At 46.2% G+C, this 19,891-nt stretch overlaps 2 protein-coding genes across 5 annotated transcripts in view; one reads left to right on the forward strand and one right to left on the reverse strand.

Annotated features, from left to right (window-relative positions):
• otofa (otoferlin a) overlaps positions 1–19,891 on the forward strand; it is a 127,755-nt gene that overhangs the window by 46,631 nt on the left and 61,233 nt on the right. For all 4 annotated transcript variants that reach the window (XM_088362072.1, XM_088362075.1, XM_088362073.1 and 1 more), the window contains exons 6-8: positions 4,539–4,607; positions 4,928–5,044; positions 13,802–13,867. The gene's annotated coding sequence lies outside the window, so the exon portion shown is untranslated. The remainder of the gene's footprint in view (positions 1–4,538; positions 4,608–4,927; positions 5,045–13,801; positions 13,868–19,891) is intronic.
• Positions 1,379–13,013, reverse strand: syndig1l (synapse differentiation inducing 1-like). Its single transcript, XM_088362109.1, has 4 exons — positions 12,629–13,013; positions 9,805–10,367; positions 4,340–4,477; positions 1,379–3,126 (listed from the first exon to the last, which is right to left on the reverse strand). Exons 2-4 carry the CDS (start codon positions 10,285–10,287, stop codon positions 2,968–2,970), a joined length of 780 nt encoding a protein of 259 aa, XP_088218235.1. The 5' UTR covers positions 10,288–10,367; positions 12,629–13,013; the 3' UTR covers positions 1,379–2,967.

Raw genomic sequence — 19,891 nt, forward strand, 5'->3', positions numbered from 1 at the left:
CACCCAGCCACCCCCCAAAAAAATCAATTTCCCTTTTCTTAAGCTTCCAAACAATTCTCTCCCTCAGGACCCGGGCCAGCTCCAGAACCGATCAGGCAGAGAGTCTGGGTTCGCCCGGGTGCCTGCCAGAATGCTGTTGGCCTTTTTCGCCTACAATTGGAATTCCATCTGAAGCGCTTGATTGTTGCGGCTATGCCCTGGGTGTGTGTGTGTGTGTGTGAGTGTTTTTGAGTCAAAGCTAGCAGAAATCCGTCTGATTTTCTGCTCGGCCGACCGCGGAATTGCCGATTGTGGGCACCTTTGCCAGCTAGAATCGTTGGGTGCGTTTGATGTCGAGAAAGTCAGCTTCTCCACCGGCGAACGCGAATACTACGAGATGCCGTACGAGATTTTTAGGCACGCTCCGTTTGAAAATCTGCTCGTTACTCGACTCCGTAAAAGACTCCCAGTGAAAGCGAGAGAGGCGGAAGATAAAACGAGAAAGCGAGATCAGAGCGTGTCTGTGGAAAAAAAAAAAACGAGTTGGAAGTGGGCGGGGCGGAAAGAAAGTTAAAAGGGAAACGATGACTGCGGGGGAATATTCACGGTAGCTCATTGTCACGCATGATCGTCAGCTGCTCAGGAAGCGGGATTGATCCGTCGACTGGAGCGTCGGCTTCGGGATGTCGACGGCGCTCCTAGCGTTAGCGGCGGACGATAATTGAGTGTCAATTAGAGGCCGTTAATCAAGTCAGGTGACCTTGCCAGTTTGTCTTAATCGTTCCACGTCTCGCTTTCTGCCCTTTTATGGACACCTCGCTTCCTTCTCGATCCTCTTTTGTGTCCCTCACTCTCGCCGCCGCTATTTACAAGCAAGGCCACCTGACTCCCTCCCGCATTCAACCTTTCACAGCCTCCCCCACCGCTCCTCGTTCTTTGTTAGCGCTCATGTCTTCCTTTGATCCAAAGGCCAAACAGTCACGACGACGTCTTCATCTTATCGACCGGTATCTGGGCGGAAGGTCGCTAAGCCGCCATTTATCCTGGGCTTTTTTTTTTGACCAGCTCGTGAAAAATACTCCGATGCATTTCTCATGACAAACATCTCCACCAAACGCACCATCGGGTGCCTCACCGAGCGTGCACCCCCATTTGTACCCCGCCAAGTCCATAATGGGAGCGGGCTCCTCAACTCACTGGCGTCTTCATCGTGTCCGTTCCGGAGGGGGGTTGCTGTTAGTTTGCTCGTATGTACACATGGAGGAAGCTGGCGGCGTGTGCCGAGCAAACCCGCCTACACTCGGTGAGTCAGTGCTCGCTGTCGCTCCGAGAACGCCACATGCATCTCAATGACTGAGTTGCGTGGACCCGACAAGAAACGCACATCCAATTTTTTTTTTTTCCAAGAAAGACCCTTTTCCATTTATTTCCCCATTACATTTTTTTTTATGTACACACCACCTATGCACACACACACACATGCACACTCAGGTCCTTCAGGTGCTGATCCACTCATTGAACGAAAGCCAAAACAGCACAACACAAAGCATGTGGTCATGTAGCGGTGAGGTTAAACCAGGAGGTCGGGCAAATTTTTATATATATTAATATATGTAATATATATATAAGTGCACCTTGTGGTTCCGAAATCAAAATGTCGCCATGTTTACCCCGGAGAGCGTTCAAGCTAGCATGTTGCATCTAAGCGGTCCCTGGTGGACTTCTTTAGCGGATCGTTTACTCTCCGCTGCCGCCGCCGCCGCCTATTATTGAAATGAATGCGCTTGTGCTATTTTAGGGCCACGCTCGGGAGAGTACACAATCCCTCGGAGAAGGGTGAGAAAAAAAAAAAGAAAGGAAAAAAAAAGAGGCCATTACACGGAGCTAATTGCGCTCCATAAATGTCAGCTATGACTGATGCCCGGGAGCTAAGCAGAATGTCGCCTTTGTGATCTCGCGGCTTGAACTCGCAATTAAAAATAAAGTCACCTGGGTAATTAATCAGTCTTTTTTTTTTTTTTTTTTTGAATACTTGTTCTCGACTATTTGCTGTCACGGAATCTTGCTTGTATCTCAAACGGAGTTGCCGGACCTTCTTTTACAGCGTGATCAATTTTAATTTAAGCTTTTTTTTTTTTTTAACCCCTGCCGAAAAAGAAAAAAAAATCGATCATGGGTGGAATGCTGCTGGCAGAACACGCCGAATTGATCGCCCACTCAGTCTGACGCTGTCAGAACGTCGACACAGTTCTGCCTGATTTATAACTTCTGTTACCGACCAAACTTGCTTTTTGGCTTCTAGTATTTTTTTTTTTATCGCTCATACTTTTTGGAGACAACAGCAAAAGTTCCGTACAAGGCAGTGACTTTTAAATATGTCGAGAAAAACAGCCTTTAAAAAATATGTTAACACGGATTTACCTTAATCGTTCCCGTCGCGGTTATTTTTAGCTCTCGGGCTGCCGTGTTTACATTCTCCAATGTCGAAAACGTAAGCCCTCTACTATTTTTTTTTTACTTTAATTTGTCCCAGGTGCTTCATCACCCCCCGCTACGCTATCGCCACAGGCCGTTTAACAAAATATCTTTAGACACAGGAAAAAAAAAAAAAAAAGCACATTTGGATCGGAGGCAAACAACATCTGGCATGAGACAATTGTCTTGTCGGGGCTTTGACATCTTCCCAAATAAAAGCTACGTGATGTTTTATTCATTGGAAACGATGCTCTTATTAGTCCTGGTCTTTGTTGAAAGTTCTTTTCGGATCCGGGGGGAGAGCAAAGTTGTGATTTGTGGTTCAACCTCAATATGATGCAAATTGGGCCAAAATCCATTTCAACTTTTCTTTGCCACATCTTCTTTGCTAATTCTGGCTGACAGGGAATCTCCGGGGAAAAGAAATGAGAAGGGGGGGCGGGGGGTAAAACTGTACAGCCACCAAAGAACGCATCGGGTAGCCCTCCTCGCCCCGGCCGATATGAACCTTGGCTACACGTGTCCCGGTTTGGAAAGGTAGGCGATGAGCGCCACCACCACCCCGACGTAAACGCCCGTGCCGATGGTGATGGAGAGGGCGGCCAGGAAGAGAGCGCGTCGGGAGGCGATGTTGGCCAGCGGGAAGTCGCCTTTGTGGACCGCTTTGGTGGTCTAAAAGAAAGAGCAAAAAAAATCAGCTTTTGATATCGACGCAAGCGAACTGCTGATGAAAGTTGGAGGACGCGCCTCTTGACAGATGAAGCTCGTCGGCGGCAATTAGCAAGCAAATGTCAAGGACTGCGGCTTGTGCTAATCTGCGGCGTCGGATGATAAATGGCAAATTTAACATCGTTTGAAAACAGCCATCGACAACCTCGTCTAAATATACGAGCGGGGCAGAAAATACCGACATTTTGACGGCGGGTAAACAAATGTGAAAAATGTCGATCGCAAACGAGATGCTCACAACAAACTCCACGGAACAAACTTGATCAAATTCTATTTTCATCATGAGGTTATCATATTGATGGGTGGGGGGGGTGTCACCGAGGGTGGAGTGCTCATTTGCATAATCACGAGAGGGATCTCTGCGACGCGCGACACTTATCAGCATCTCCAAATAACACTCACACTATTAGTGGCACTAATGGAAGTCAGATTCGCTCTCTAATCAAACGTCGTATTTCCACCGTGAAGGTTTTCTATTCAAACGTCTTTTTTTTTTTTTTACGCTGTAGCAGTTAGCTGGCGCCCATTGCTGTCTTTGTCCGATGACCTTCCGATGGGACAAAGCCGCTATTGATCCGCCAAGCGCAAACCTTATTACGCTCGCTAACGTTGTTTGTCTTTGTTGTCCTCGCCGAGGAACGCCGGAGCGGAATCTTTTCAGCTGTACGCGGAATGCGCCGAAGGCCATCGCGCGGGAAAAAAAAGATCGGAATGAACCCTTGCGTGTGTGCCTTTCAAATGGGCTTGTTGAGGAAAATCCTTGAAACTTTGTCAGCAATAGTGACCATTAAACATGGCGACAAGGAGCATGTGAATTAGTTACACATTTGATATCAACTACAAATTTTTCCAGATATGCAGTACTTTAATATATAAAAAAAAAAGTAACCCCCATTGAGGTTTGAAGTGATTTTTATTGCTTAAGAAAAATCAGCAGGATTCTTGCCAGTTCAGTTTTTGAAGGATGCGTTGTACGCTGACAGAATTCATTTTCTTCTGGGTCAAAAAAGTTGAGCAGTGTGTGTGTGTCAAGAGTGTGTTAAGGATTTGCTGGGAATTTCAGGAGAGATGCAGTATAGCTTTTTCTGGAAGTGAACTCATAATAATGCATCGTGTACCCGTGTGTGTGTGTGTGTGTGGTGAGTTGTGCTCTCACCCCTTGCGAGAAGTAAAATGCTGCAATTCCCAGAGGCCAGAAGCAGCAGAGCATAGAGAAGATGGCCAAGCCCAGGTGGTCCCGCGGCGGCACCACGATGAAATTGTCCTCACTCTCGCTGTCGCTAGAGCAGTCTGTCTGAAAGACATGAAGATTTGAATTTGTGATGATCATCTGGCTTCAACTTGTTTTTTGACAGGCCACGTCCTCATGTACGACATCACTTCCTGTGTCGGCCCACCTATGACCTTGACTTCCTCTGATCATGGTGAGCCGCTATTTATTTGTCAAGTGTTTGTGTCGTATGGAAGGTTGCGCAAGATGTTCTGCTACCTCCACTACTTATATGACTTAAGTTGACACGGGAGTGGAATAATTGCCACGGTCAGTCGTCATGGTAACAAGCCGAAAGAGGCGGTGCGAGCAGTGGCTCATATCATGAGACGGGAGCAACGTAAACAGCCCGTTTTTATATTTGATTGCTTTTTGCGCTTGGTCCTTGTCGCTACACGGCTATTTAGCTGTCAGCAGAATAAACGGCGGCTCACTTCATTGTTAACGCTTTTGTACGGTCTTCCTTTTGTGCAGATCGCTAACAAGTGTGCTCATCAGCTCGTGCAATTTATGAGGCATTGAACCCCCCCCCCTGTAAGAACGGAACTCAAGTTGGAGTGGGAGTGAAAAGAATACGAGTTTAGACAATGGGTAAGTCTGATGAGTCTCTGCCTGCTTGTGCGTAAGATGAATGCGTGGACGGCGTGTCCCCGCTCCATTAGCTTCTCATTAGTTTGGAGAGCTGGAGATGCTCACATTTTGTCAGTCCGACCACAAAAGACGTCAAGCTCCAATGCACACTTTGAATGAAACTTTTGGGGTGCAATGAGTTCACCAGTCTGGGGGAAAAAAAATATATTATAATAATAATGCTACATATATTAAATAAAAAAATAAAACAATAATTGGAAAAAAATATATCAATATTTTCGTGGCTCTCCATATATATTAATAATAAAAAGACACCAGAGATTAAGGCCACATTAAGCCGCATCATCTCGTTTGAAGGATGATCCAACACAAGGATGGAACACGACAAATAAATGAGGGAGGGAAAAAAAAGCAGGTTTAATGATGTATTTTTATACCCAAAGAGAATTCTGAACCATGGCGGGGTGCAGCATCCTTAAGATTGTTTTTTTTTTTTTTCATTTCAGCAACATGAGGCAATGTTATCCTTTTATTACATTTAATCCCGGCATGTTTTCTCTGGTCCGTCTAATAAATGTGAATATTTATTTCATCTCCATTCACCGTTGAGGGAATTGTCTTCAAGATAAAAAGGGCAGCATGGAAAAACAACTGTAGCGCACCAGTTGTAATTATTCTAAAGAGATGTTCTTAACACGTAGCCTGGAGCTCAAATATGAAGAAATGTCGGTGTCAAAACTCCAGAAGTACTTTGCGGGAGCGAACGAAATCACTTTGAAAGTGATGTCGTGGCCAGAACAATTTAGCCAGGTATTTTTTTTTTTCCAGGATCCACTTTATAATCCAATAAAACCTCATTTTGTGAACGAAGCTCATCAGGCAGCGAGTCGCTTGCTATTCCAAGCTTGTTGCCCTCAACTCGCATGAGTCCGTCCGTACTTAGTGGGAGTGAAGCAATTAAATTGTACTCGCACGGCCCGCTTCCTTGATTGATGTCAGGATTAGCGAGTGGGCGGTCAAGTTTTGCCCACCTGCCACGCTGATGCTCGCACAGACGCTGGATTAATGGACTCCCAAAATAGAAGGAAACGAGCGTGTTATTACTCAAAGTCATTAAAACAAGATTTGGAGAAAAAAAAAAAAGTGCTTCGCAGATTCAAATCAGGACAAAAAATCAAAAAAATCCATTCATGACTCGGTTATTGATTAATATGTCCGACAAGTGACAACGTGAGGCATGCTGGGATAGGCGCAAATCCTTCCAGCCAATTACCAGCAACCCAAAAAGAACAACCTTTCCGTTCAAAGTCCGCAAGCACGACGATGTAGGTCACACGTTTAACCGGCAACTGAAGGCTCGGTAGGGATGAATCACTCAGACCGTAAATCCTGTCAACGCCAGGCAATCGGCTGACAGGTAACAAAGAAATAATGGATGCTTTCACGATACCCCTGAGACACTTCTGCAAAGAAGTTGGCCCGGGTTGTTTTTTTCCCTCCCTCCTTTCATTTTCATCCGGTGGCTCTTGATCATATCTGGCAGGTTTGTCGTCGGTTCATGAGTCAGACAATAATCCGGGGATGAAATTTTACGATTGTTTGTTGTTTCACCTGCGATTGCATTTGAAGGTCAGCAATCCCTTTTGCAACAAACCGCATCAAGTAATATGTCAAGCTAAAGGCCACGATGAGAGCGTTAGAGGTCATGGGTGGTTCTCAGAAACAGCGGGCCCCCCGGGAAAATATAGCAAATTATGCCGGATGCGTATTAAATTTCGTTTTAATGAATGGATGAATATTCTAAGGCGGTAAGGAGAAGAGCGTAAATGAAACGCCAGACAAATGTGAAAGCAATTAAAGACCTCAACAGAAACAAGCGCCGGCTTTTTAAATGGTCTTATTACTCCAAAGTCGGTGTTGGAAATTACACAAATGAATTGCACGGCACGCGCCCCGGTTGAAATGAAAGAAACGAACGACTTCACCGCCAACAGGGATTCAATTACGTGGCTGAATGAAAGAGCCACGTCAATAAGAAATTGCCACACGGGATGATTTGGCACTTGATTAAATATGCGGCCGGTGTAGGAGCCCAAGGCCCCAGAGGTGAGCAGGGTGCTTGTCTTAAGACTTAATAATTCCAAGGCGCTGTGACAGGCCACTTCCCAAAGGGGAGTGGCTTCACCGCACCGCTGATAAAAATCCTTGAGACGGCGAGAAGAGCTCGACCGTGATGTACGAGGCTTACGAATGTTGCGACGCTGTCAAATCCGTTTGGTCGTTAAATCAAAAAGACTTTCCACCTGACGTTTCAAATTTCCTATTGCGATGCCGACCCTTTTGTTTTGTCGTCTTAAATTACTCATTTTCTCTTCACTGTCGTTTTTATAATGTCAGGAAAAAGCTTTTGGAGCTGATAACTGCCCCATTTGGGATCTTATCATGAGAAAAAAAAGAAGAAAAAGAAGAGTTTCGGTAAAAATAGACTCCAGAATAAAAGCTAGCAGGATGCTAACGAGCGGCGGTAAGAGAAGACATATTTACGCTCACGTTATTTTCCAAAGAGATGCAATCAACGCCCCCCCCCCACCTCTGCGTCAAAACAAAGCGCATCAAAACATCCCAACAACAAACACATTTGTTGTTGAGAGATCAGAGCGCCGTGATTGTGGCAGCCCAAACGAGTGAGCCGCAAAACTGTAATTTGCAAAAATGTGATTAGACGCTGCCTATCGCCCGTAATGGGGCCGATATAATTAGCTGCATTTGGTGGCGTTAAAAAAAAAAAAAAAAGAAGGCCCGCGGGGGAATTTTGCTCTCCGCTGATTGCAAAAGCAACCATATCAGCTTGTAAATTAAACATTTAGCCGCCTCGCACGCATCCATCTGCGAGGGAGCTGATAGCAAACTGTTTGGAACAAGCCGCTTTGGTTGAATCCCATTTTTCCTCATGGTCCCTGAAGTTACCTGCTCCTCTTTGACTTCACCGATTAGCAATTTTTTGTAGCCTTGACCCTGACCGCCATTATTGACGTTCCCATTTCATGTTTTTATCTTCTCTCACTTTGAGGTTTCAAATCGAAGGACGCTTTCAACCTTTAGCATCATACCACTTTTTTCCTTCCCTTTTCAATTTTGCCTTGGCTGTGGAATTTTGGGGGAATTAGTCCCAAGGCTGCCGTTGGAACATCTGTGACATTTCATAGAGCTGCCTGCTCGATAAATCAACAGCCGGAGAGCGTCAAGTAGAATGATGCGGCGTATTTTCTTTTATTTTCCAAACAGTAGCGACTAGCTTAAGACAAATGGTTGGTTTTTTTTATTTATTCCACCGCATCCTGTCTCAAGGTCCGCTCGCTTGGCTTTACTGCATTTTTTTTTCTTCCCCCCCCCAGTCGTATATTTTGACACGAGGCTATTACATTCCTGGAGTCACCGAGGGACACTTATGGTTTTTATAGGCGGGGGAGACACGGCGTGCGACGGGATAAATATCATCCGTTAGCGGAGGACAGCCAGTGGTCAAATCAATCGCGCCGGCCGGCGCTTACTGTCGCGTTGAAATGATCCGATCGTTATTGTCGTTTACTGCTAAATGAGAGAAAGGATACCTGTGGAAGATTTCATGAGGATTTACGACTCGGGTTTTTGCCGTCGCCGCTTTCGGCAACATGTGTGCGCTAAACCGAGACCACATTTTAGATTTAATGAAGGCATAAACGTCTTTTTCCTCTTCGTGAATATGGATCGCCCTTCCAATCGCACCTGCCGTTATTTTTTGGGTATTGAAATTGCGCCTGAGCAGTCAGACCACATGGCCAGATCATCAAGTCACTAGCAATCGCACTGATAAATGCAGATTTCATGCACCGGCGGCTGGCAGAACAGATGGCCGTCAAATTCAAATATAGCTTCCTACTCCGCCGCCGCCGCCGCCGCCGCTATTTTGCATTCAAGTGAAACTGGCGGATAATTTTAAAGGCGGGAAGGATCAAACGGACAAGCGCACGGGCGCACCCCGAGTACTTGAGCCGTGAAGCTACAGTGGCTAACAAGCATGTCAAAGGCAATCTTTGATGGCCTTATTAGACTCACGCTAGCATTAAAACGCGTTAGCGCGTATTAGCTAGCACCTTTTAATTGGTTGTCGACAATTTGCCGCTTGCGGTGAAAACGAGCTGGCCTCATCACATTGCGGTATCGAGGCTCTTATGCACGACTTGAGCGTCAGTTTGAAATGTCGAGAAGGTCAAATTAGCTTCCGGTGCATTTCATGCGAAAGCGTTTTGCGAATGATGTCACTTGTTGCTCTAGCCCTAATAAATGAACTAAATCATAAACTCGTTGCTGGAGGCAGAAGTCGACTCCATAATTAGCCCCACTGAGTATTTTTTTCGCTTTATATCAGGAAAAAGCGGCCTCAGATGATGTATTTATTCTTTTGTGAAGTTTGAAAAACAACAACTGGACACCCAACCCCCACGTGGCAATCCTAAATCCTTCGGAGCCCCGTCGGCTGTGCCAAAACAGTTAGCTAATGCAGCATTTTGACTTCATATCCCCCGGGTAGACTCAGTCGGCCATGGAGACTTATGACCATATGAATTTCGAGCTGTGGGAAAATGGATGACGAGCTAGTGAAATGTTGATAGTTTATATTCTGGGCCTGCTCGGCTAATCCAGAACAGCCTGTCTTGAATCTGTGCCCAACACATTGAAGGCTGTTAAGCAGAAGGCCACAAAGAAAATGGCGGCCTTACCTCGTACTCGACGTACTCTTCCTCTTCCACCTCGTACGAGACGGTCTGGATTTTCACGTGTTCCCCGTCCTCCGGCACCTTGGCCTGAGGTTCCTCCGAGCTGGCGGCGTCCCCTCCGCTGGTCTCCTTGGCCTTCTTCTCGGTGAAGGTGGTCTCGCAGCACTCGCTTTTGTATTCCTTGGCCTTGATGCTGCCATTGTCCTCTTTGTACAAGATGAAGTTGGGCCTGTAGAAGGCCTCCACGGCCAAATGCAGCGAGGTGGCGTCCAGCAGCTGCTGCGACTTCATCTTGCCGTTGCTATTGTAGCCGCCCCCGCCGCTCACCACGTTGCCCGACTTCCCGCCACCGCCGCTTTCACCGCCAAAGTAGTTGATAATGTTCTCCTGGCACTGGTTCTTGGGGAAATCTCCTCCGTAACCGTTGATGCTATGCTTGCTATTTTTGTCCAGCAAAGGATTCTGGAGCTCGCTGAGGTTCTCCATAGCAACGCAAAAGACTTTTTAACGATAGGCGATTCCTTGACGGGTACTTGACACGCTAGCGGCATTCAGCACTCGAAGATCTGCCGACGAAGGAGACAGTAATGGAGAGGAAGGGGGGGGGACAACTTTAGAGAGGTTTTGGAAAGTCCGGTTTGCGACTCAATTAGCTTCCTGGATTTAAACACGTGTTGACACGCACACATGCCGCCACTCCAATTCTTGTTTCGATAAGACCAAAAAAATCCCTTCGCATAAACTCGGTGATCATTTCCATTCATGAGATTCCAATATTCGCATTTTAGACCACGACAAGCGAATAACAAAACACAATCAAGCCATTCGACCCCGGCCTCCCTTTCCGAAACCTTCCTCTGATGAATGTGCCGGAAATAGAAATGCCAAATGCAGATTCATTCAGGGTCCCGACCCCAATCGCTCGGCGCTGCACTTTTTGTCCACGCGCTTAATGAGACAACAAGCGTACAAACAAGCCTCGTCAGTGTTATTGGCTGTGAATAATGCTTGATGGTTAACCTGCAATCATGTGCAAGTACGCCTTATTAGCTGAGGTCGCATTTGCACGGGACGCTAGATGTCGGTCTAGATGTCCTCTTCAACGTAATTTGCAATGGCTTAGAGCTAGCGTTGAATTTGAGCGCATCGTTGTTCGCCATGAGTACCTGCAGGTCACTCTGGGGGGGGGGGGGGAAGGTTTTTCAATTTGGACGTGTTGAGGAGCAGCAGTTGGAAAACGATGGGGGAATCGTAATTAATACTGTATGAAGGAAAAAAAAATCCAAGATATATTACACTCTTTCCCCTCCTCACCTCCATGAATAAATCACAATTCCCACCCTTGCAGTTTTCCTGAAAAACAGCCTCAACCAGCAGCCAACCAACTCTCAGGAACTCCTCCCAGTTGCTCTTCTCTCCTGACATTGCAGTTCTAGCGCTCTCACAAAGTCCGCAAATAGCTCCGAGGATGCAGACTCATGCAGTTCCTCTCCAAAAGCGGACTTGATTATTCACGGCAAGCGAAATAAAAACGGATCCCCGTCCTCGCCGTCTGCCGACCCAAACGCGGAGACACGTGCCGTAATGACAAGCCAACGTAACCCCGATGGACTTCAGTCCCATCAGACTGTCAGTCAGCTCCTTGCCGTCAGCCCACCGCCAATCATCCTCCCGCCCTTTGACCCCTCCCTCTTCGCCAAGCTGGGAATTATCAGCCCGGGGGGGCTCCCGAGACCGGCGTGGCGCACCTGAATACCAATGCGCCTTATCTGTCGGCCGCGTTTATCAAACCACTCCATCCCGGGCGACGCCGACAAATTCATCTCTCTGTGATTTAATTTTGAGCGCAACCACGGCCCGCGCGGGGCATAATGAAAGCCGACGTCCGCTCGTTATTGATGGGCGCGTGCCAAGGCTCGGAGCGGGGGATGCATATTCCAGACGGAAGTGGAATCAGTCAATAGCGCTGACGTCCACCACAATGACCCCCCCTGAACCCTCCAAAACCTGCTTGATCACATTTTAATCTAACATACCACAAGATGGCGCCAAAGCCATGACTAATAGGAAAGTAGTCATTCATCTCCTTTTTGTATTGATAAAACCAAACAGGCTTCTATAACCCCCCCGGTGGATGATTTTTTTAAATGTTCCTTGAGGTGTAAATCCGCCAGTGGAAATGGAAGCGTTGAATAATTCAACGGGGCCTCGCTGTCAATATAGCAAGCTGCTGCCTGCCAGCGCTGAGTCTGACCTGTCTTCATGGCCAATTGATTGAGGCAACACAATGGAGAGAGTGTTTTGTCCACTATCATTATGTCTGCCGTTTGTTTTGTGGCTTTTAAGAACGCTGACTCCACTCTCACGCAGGCTGCCTCGCTTCGAAAACAACATTGAAATTGCCTTGAGATGGTTGGCTGCTGTGAGCGCCTCGTTGTTGGCCGCGAGTGCATGGATTGCATACACTGGCGTGGCCGCTTAAGTATGCCTCGTTGTTTCCATGAGGAAAATTTGATTGACAGTTGAGTGGGAAGGTTTTTTTTTTTTTTTAATGATTCAAATTTGACAGGGTATGCCAAATTCAAATTGTTTTTACTTCAAATCATCAGGAAAAAAACCGACGCTAATTTCTTTCTCGCTCGCACACTCCCATGTGCGCACGAACAAAAGGAATGTGTTGATGCCGTGAGCAGCTGGAAGTTGTGGACTAGCAACCTGTACCTCCTCCCTCATGATGATGAGGAGGAGGATGGTGGACACCTCGCTCGCATTTTCATAATGAACCCCCAAAACAGTGACTTTGAAAAGCAAATAGCAAACGTCCTACCTGTGAGTTCTCGCCAATCCGGATCCAACCACCGACTGGCGCATCACGACGCATAACGTTGGACTTTCCCACGCGGAGGAACAGCGGACGTGTCCCGCCGAGCTGGTGTGCGCGCGCCCCGGCGGCGGAGCGGCAACTGCGCTCCCCTCCTCCGCGTAAAGCTCACTCCCGTGCTCCGACAAAGCTCCCCTTTCCCCCATCAAACACTTTTGTTCCCCCCTCCGAGCGGCGCCCTGTTAAAACATCTCAGCGCGGCGGAAGAGAAACAACGAGTCCACCGTTTGGCGTCCTCCTTCGCTTGACGACGGGTGCGGAGCTGAAGCAGGCGGCGTCCGCCCTCTCCCGTGCGCGTCTTTACTCTCGCTCACTATTTGGATGTGTGGACGAGGTGAACCATGTGGGGTGGGGGGGGGGAGTGGGCGGCTGCTGCTCATCTCCCTCCTCCCCTGCTGCTGCTGCATCATAAAGACCTTTGATGAAAACACCAATCTTATTTTGTCTCATCTTGCAGGTGCATCACAAAAAAAAAAAAAGATCCAGTTCATCACTGTATGCTTAATATTGAGCCGCCGTTACGCAGGGTCACGCCCAAATATTAGGAACAGCCAGCATGATGATGTTTGAATCTTTAAAGCTGGCTTTAAAAAAAAGAAACAGCAAGAGCTCACGTGGCCCGTAATAAATAAAATCAAAGTTCGGGCCTTCTCCCGAATGTGTCGTTTTAACATGCTGTGAGAAAGTGGTGTAATTAGGGCTTGTTTGAATTGCAATATCTCCGGCGGAGCAGTTGTTTATGTTTGCGCCACTCGTAAATCATACGCTGATTGTCCCCATTAAAATGCAGGAAAACTACTTCAAGCATCCACAACTGATTCGTTCTTGTAATAAATTGGTTTATTTGCAATTCTACAAGAAAAAAAAAGATCATTACAATATTTCAACTCGGCTGTGTACGCCGGGTGCTGAACGATCAATTTGACTTCTCGCTGGCTGGTGACCTCCTCTTGCATTTTTTTAGCTCACAAGAAGTTTAGTGAGATGATTCCTTGGCTACGTCTTCACGGCTGTGCCACCTGATCACAGCAGATCTTGATGCAAAAAAGAGGAATGGACTTGATTTTTTTTTTTTTTTTTGGACCAAAGTAACCTTCTCCTTGTGTTCCATTATCACAGGATGGGAGCGGCTCGAACGAAAAAGCGAAGCGCCCACTAATTACATCGGTGGCATTCAGCGTAAAGGTGAGTCATGCTTTGAATATTTATTTTTTTAAATGTCTATCAAACTGTAGCTGTGCACACATTTATTGTCCTCGCAACAAAGACACAAGCGTTATTCCTTTGACCACTAGTGAGAACTTCTCCTTCTCGCCGGCGGGCGACAACAAAGAACTCGGGTTGGTCGCATCTTGTGTTCTGAGTTGTGAGAGTTAAGGCCGAGCACGCCACAACAAGCGCAGGCAGGTGGTCGTATCAAAGAAGCAGACTGGCGCTCGGCGGGAGACCCAAAGGCGGCTAATGAGATGGACCCTGCGGGATTTCAAAAAAAAAATTAGCTTATTCTTCATGACCCGACAAAATCAGCGAATTATTCCGCTCGTGTAGCAAGGCAACATTTAAGGTCTTGCTCAGACCGCATCTTGTATTCTTTTGCGTGATAAAGGTGACATTATGTGGAAAATGGATCATTTTAATTGGAAACAACTAGATGGGAAGTAAATTGTGAGCCCTTTTTGGAATTTTACCAGATTATCCAATAGTGGGGCTAATTTAAATAATGTCACTCCCAGATTTTTGCTGACTCTGCAAAAACGTGGGTCCTCATTTGCCCAATTTCACGTTGGCTTATTTTTTTTTTGAGTGACACTCAAAGTAATACACAGTAATACTTACTAGCGGCATTTTTTGTCGCCTGTGTGCATGTTAATCATAGATAATGGGACTTTTGGCAGAGGCGGAGTGACCTTGTTTTTTTTTTTTTTAGTGGCGCTAATGGATGCTGCAATATGAACGCAAACACTTAGTCTGACGATGTTCCGTTTCAACGCGGCGGCGAGAGTTGACCCGTTCGTCTCGGCACCTTTCAATTCAATCCGGCTTCCATTTTCTCTGTGGGGTTTTCGTTTCGCCATGTGTCTGACTTTGTGTAGCTGGCAGTTATCCCTGTCCTTTAGTTAGACCCCCCCCCCCTCCTCACCCATCTTGAGCTGTAATTTAGCTGAGGCTAACTTACGTATAAAAATAGCTTTTCGACCCCAACGTACACTTTTGATGGATTCAAAGAGACCAAAAGAGCCTTTTTCTTTTTCTCATTTTCTTCACCTGAGTGCATTCTGATGAAAGCCTTTTTTTCCCCCCCAACAATACCTGTTTTTTTTCTCCAGGACTTTTGGCATTTAGACCGAGTCATAGGGGGGCTTCGTAATGGACGCCGACACGTGCGCGCTGAGACAAATGAGCCTCCGAGTGTTGCGGAGAAAATGTCAACTTGTCGGCTCTTGGGCGTGTGATGATGCAAATTGTGGAAAAGTACATTGAGAAGTTCTTTGAAACTTATTTAGGGCCATATCTTGTGTATAATAAAAATAATACCAATTTTATAATATATAATATATATTTTTTAAGATATATAAATATTAATAAATAATATAATAATACAAAACGGAAGGAAAAAAAAATCATTGGCATATCATAGCTCCACTGACAAGCGTTCCACGCTTATCGTCATGACGACTGAAAGCAAGCTTGTTTTGCAACTGCGTACAAATCAGGCGAGGTTGTCACCGTAGCAACATGTTGCGGGATGGAAGTCGCTTCCATACCTGCACTGCTGAATCGTGATCATCCGAATGGAGTGTTTGCATGGGGGGGGGCAACGGGGTGGCAAATATTATTCCTCTGCATAAATCAGCGAGCTCCCTCTCGAGGGTTTCTGAAAAGGCCGACGATGCGGACGATCTGCGAGGCCCCACTGTAAATATAGAAGATAAAGTGATTATAGTTTTCCGCCCGTTGTGAGTCCAGCCGTGGTTCTGTTCTATCTCTTGCCCCAAGGGATTGTCGCCCGTCTGACGTTTGGACCGCGCTTTTCGAGACCCCTCCACCCCGAAATCTGTCTCCCTTCGTCCCTTTTATTATGTTGAAACTCTCCAGAGATGTCTCATCTGGTTTTAGTGACGGATGGATTTAAAAGGGCGGAGTTTCTTCCTTCCTTGATTTGTCTTTAATGCACTCATGAGTATGCAAACGTACCTAATTAAATGACCAGATCATACTTTAGTTTTCTGTAATATTAGTCGGATACCTGTACTCTTCGTCGTTAGCATTAGCATCGCAGTTAACGTTACTATTCAAAGTTATGCTAATATGAAATGGCCACTTTTCCTGATATTTATGTTCCTGTTTATCAATCTTCTGAAGCCGTCTTTATGAAGATGATTTAACAGCAGTGTCCGATCTGTTTCTAATGATCTTTCATTAGATTCTACAGCCAGCACTTGAGTGTTTATGACGCCATTAAATGGGCTTTGTTGGCACTTATTAGCCTCCGTGTCGGCGCGAGCGCTAAATCTGGACGCCGTTTCGACGCCATGAGGCAAATGGCACAGCGACGATACCGAGCGAGCGGCCGCTATCGCCCGACTCCTTTTTGATGTGAAAACAAAGTGAGCGCCAGATAGGGTGTGAGGAAAAAAACACTCCCTAAGGACATGTTTATTTTTTTTTTTTAATTTGAAATCTGGCTTTGTAGTGGCAAAGGAGTGAGACAATCCATCATACATGACAAACACGTTTCCAAGCGGCCCAGAAACTCTCCGGAGTGGAACTGGAAGTTCACCGGGATGCGTCGAAGCCCGCGGGGACCGCGTTGTGGTTGTTCGCCTCGGCGCTTATTAGCATTGGCATCACGCGTGACGGGACAACACAAACGCGTGAAGGAAAAGACCAAAAAAAATGACACCGCATTTACTCAACTCTGTAACGGACATGTTCCAAATAAGATTATTTTTTTGGGGTCACAGTTGGACACCGTGTTTCAGGCCTGTTTTGTTTTCCCGCGATCGTATCTCCGATCACGCTTTGCCGAGCGCCGAGCTACAGCGGCGCCCGTTTCATTTGCTTCCTCATCTCTCTTACTTGCAGTCAGTCGGGCTCGCTCCACTCTGGTCGCATACCTTATTGCAACTCCATTAGGGACCTTGCAGGAGGATGGAATAGGAATGTTCTTCAGCCCCCCCCCCTCTTCTTCTGGCCCAAAGCACTGCCTAATGTGCTAATGGAGCCGGTGGATTCTGCCTGACCCCGCCAGTAGCTTCACCATCGTCACCATCACCGTCTCGGCTCGCGTTGCTCCATTTGAAGTCTTTTTATAGCTCCTCCGAGGCAGGTCGCCGGCTCCCGAGGTCACCCGTGCCGAAATGTGAAGCGCTGGCTGGACATGTGTGGAGTATATTTGCGTTGCTAATAAATTCCGTGTGGTCCACAGTTTTCAGCCAAGCATCTTGTCGAGGGATTTTTGATGATGTCATCAATACGACTTGAATCATGTCATTTGGGGGCCTATTTTTTGGTAAAGCAGGAGAGAATGTCACAAGATAGATTTTCAGGCGTATCTCACAGGTCAAAGGTCAACATGAAGCAGCTAAAAAGTGATATTTGTCTGAAAAGCAGAGAGAGTGACGCGTGGAAACATCTCGCCCGTCCTCTTCGACAGCGAAGCTGACAGACACATCACAGGAACTTTTTTCCCCGCTCGCTCCGCCTCGCTATGCGGCAAGCCAGGCTTTAAAACGGCGACTGAAGTCAGCCGCGGAGGGCGGAAAAGCACGTTGAAAGCACGCCGATTGTTTCCTTTGAAGACCACCGGCGCCTTCCTGAAGGGCTGCGACTGGCGATAATGTCGACGCCATGCGGCTCTCCAGCCGACGACGGCTATTACACCCATCTACGGCTTCTTATTATACATTTCAAAATCCATCTCCCCAAAAAAAAAAGTCTCAGCTGCACGCCGACATTAGTATGCGGGAAGCCGGGGGAATAATCTCGTGCTTGGCATGCGGCCTAGCAACAGATTCCGTTGCAATCTGTAAGGACTCAGATGTCATTCGAAAACGCAAACAAACACAATTGAAAGCATCTCCACCTTGGCAGGAAGTCAGCGTGCGATCAATTGCGCCGCTTTGTTGATTGGAATTACGATTGTCGTCGATTCCGCTGGTCGATTTGCTTTCTTAGCAATTCTCCTGTGGAGTCCGATGAAGTCAGAATTTCCTCGTAAATATTTGGATTCGAAAGCTCCTGCGAGGATGGGAGCAGGTGCTTGTGCTAATTTATGCATCTTTTTTTTTTTTGGTGGGTATTTCTCTGCGGCTTTGTTTGCCTTGTCCGCACGTCATTTGCATTATTCAAAGACAAATCCATTTTCAAGCCGAATTTGCTTATAACTCATCCACTGAAAGACAAATAGCATCTCGTATTTGAATAAGATGTGTTTGGTGGAGAGGAAGCGCAATGCACGCCCGGGGTCACTTTGACCCAAGCTGTGCAATTACACCTTCCACTCATTTCTGGCACCAGATATTGTCCTATAAAAGTGAAAAACTAAAATAAATGAAGTAGACCGTTTGATGGCCTCCCGCTTGCTCTGCAGTTCTTATTTGAATTCCAAATTTAAAACAGCCCACCTATCGTATTTGTCAGCATTCTTTTCGTCTTTCATGAAGTTCTAACTGTCTGCTCTTTTAGCGATAAGCCAACAATGGACAAAAAGTCCTTTTTTTTTTTTTGGACATAGAAGCCTTTTAAATAGACAGCTTATGTGCAAAGTATTGCAGCGGCCTTCAAAGACCTAATCTGAGTACGGGCTCCTTTTCTGTTCGTACAAAAATGACTTCCACAATGCAACTTAGTTCAACGGCAGGAACGGAGACATTGTGCCGCGGCTTTTCTTTCTTTTTTTTTTTTTTTCCGGGGCGCATTCAGATGAAATGCTCAAAGGAGGAAAACAACTTTCTGTCAGCTTTGACTTAATGATGACGGAGAAGGTTGCTCCCTTTAGAAAGGGCCCGACGTGTTTTCTTCTGTCTCGCATTTTCCACACTGCTTGCCTTAAAATTCACTTCAACAAAATGTTGTTCACAAAATATCATTTGTGCTGCTCTTACAATCATTTATGCTTACTTGGCAGCACTTTTGAACAGTTTTTTTTTTTGTGGGGGACTCGGGAGACAAAAAAAACAATTCTCGAAATTAATTGCCCTACAGTTGGCAAGTTTTGCATTCTCTATGCAGGTAGCAGCTCGCGCATGTAATATTCCGCTTATTAATTTTCCACTGCGGTAACTTCATGACGCCACTCGTTATGAATTGTTTTGAGCTGAGGAAATAACTAGCTGGAGGTAGCGGCTGGGTCTTCCCTGTAAAACCAAACGGCATAAATTGAAGCACCGTGTTAGCCCGTCAGATACCTGACTTAAGTGACGCAACTCCCCGCACACTTTGACCGCCATTGAAGTCGAGAAAGTGGAAAGGGCAGAAAAAAAAGGAAAAGTGTGAGCTGCATTTTGATTGGAAAAATCCAACGTTCTCATTTTTTTTTTGTGCTAATACTTATGAAAGGCAGCATGACACAAAATGAACTGAATAATTATTTAAATTCAATGAAATCAATAGTTATATTATCCACAGCCTGAGTTGCATCATGATTTCATCGCTCGTCGGCAAAGTGCTAAATTGTAACCCTCGTGGTCATTGGCCCCCACTGGCCACCTCATAGCTCCGTCCCTGCCACATAAAAAATATTTGAAGCCCGAGCTAATGTTGTGGCCTGCAGCTTGGGGTTTCTTCTGCTTGTAGTATTTCATCATCATGTGAGTCCCTCTCTTAGTCGGTCGGTATGAGAGGCAAAACATGTATTGATCCACCCAGTGCTGTCATGTTGAGTCGACAATATGATCTTTAATTCTGAACATTATTTTATCACCAAGTATAGAGCTCTGCATACTGTAATGTAAAAGAACTTTTTAAAAAGCTGCTGTTTTGGTTAGCAATCTCGTTTCAACGGGTGTATTCAAGACGAAGAGGCACACTAATGGAAGCCAGCAGTTCCAAAGAGCCTGGCGGTGGATTGACTTTATTTTCTAAATGTATCTGATGAAATATGTAAACATCACTTTGCACATTTTGCTTGAGCGAGCGCCTCAGACAAAGAAAACTACTCTGTGTGTCGCTACGTCCGTGCGCTAACACCCTCGCTCTGGTGCCTTT

This window comes from Syngnathus floridae, chromosome 19 (assembly GCF_059516105.1).
Source record: "Syngnathus floridae isolate MCC-2025c chromosome 19, RoL_Sflo_1.0, whole genome shotgun sequence".
NCBI lineage: Eukaryota > Metazoa > Chordata > Actinopteri > Syngnathiformes > Syngnathidae > Syngnathus > Syngnathus floridae.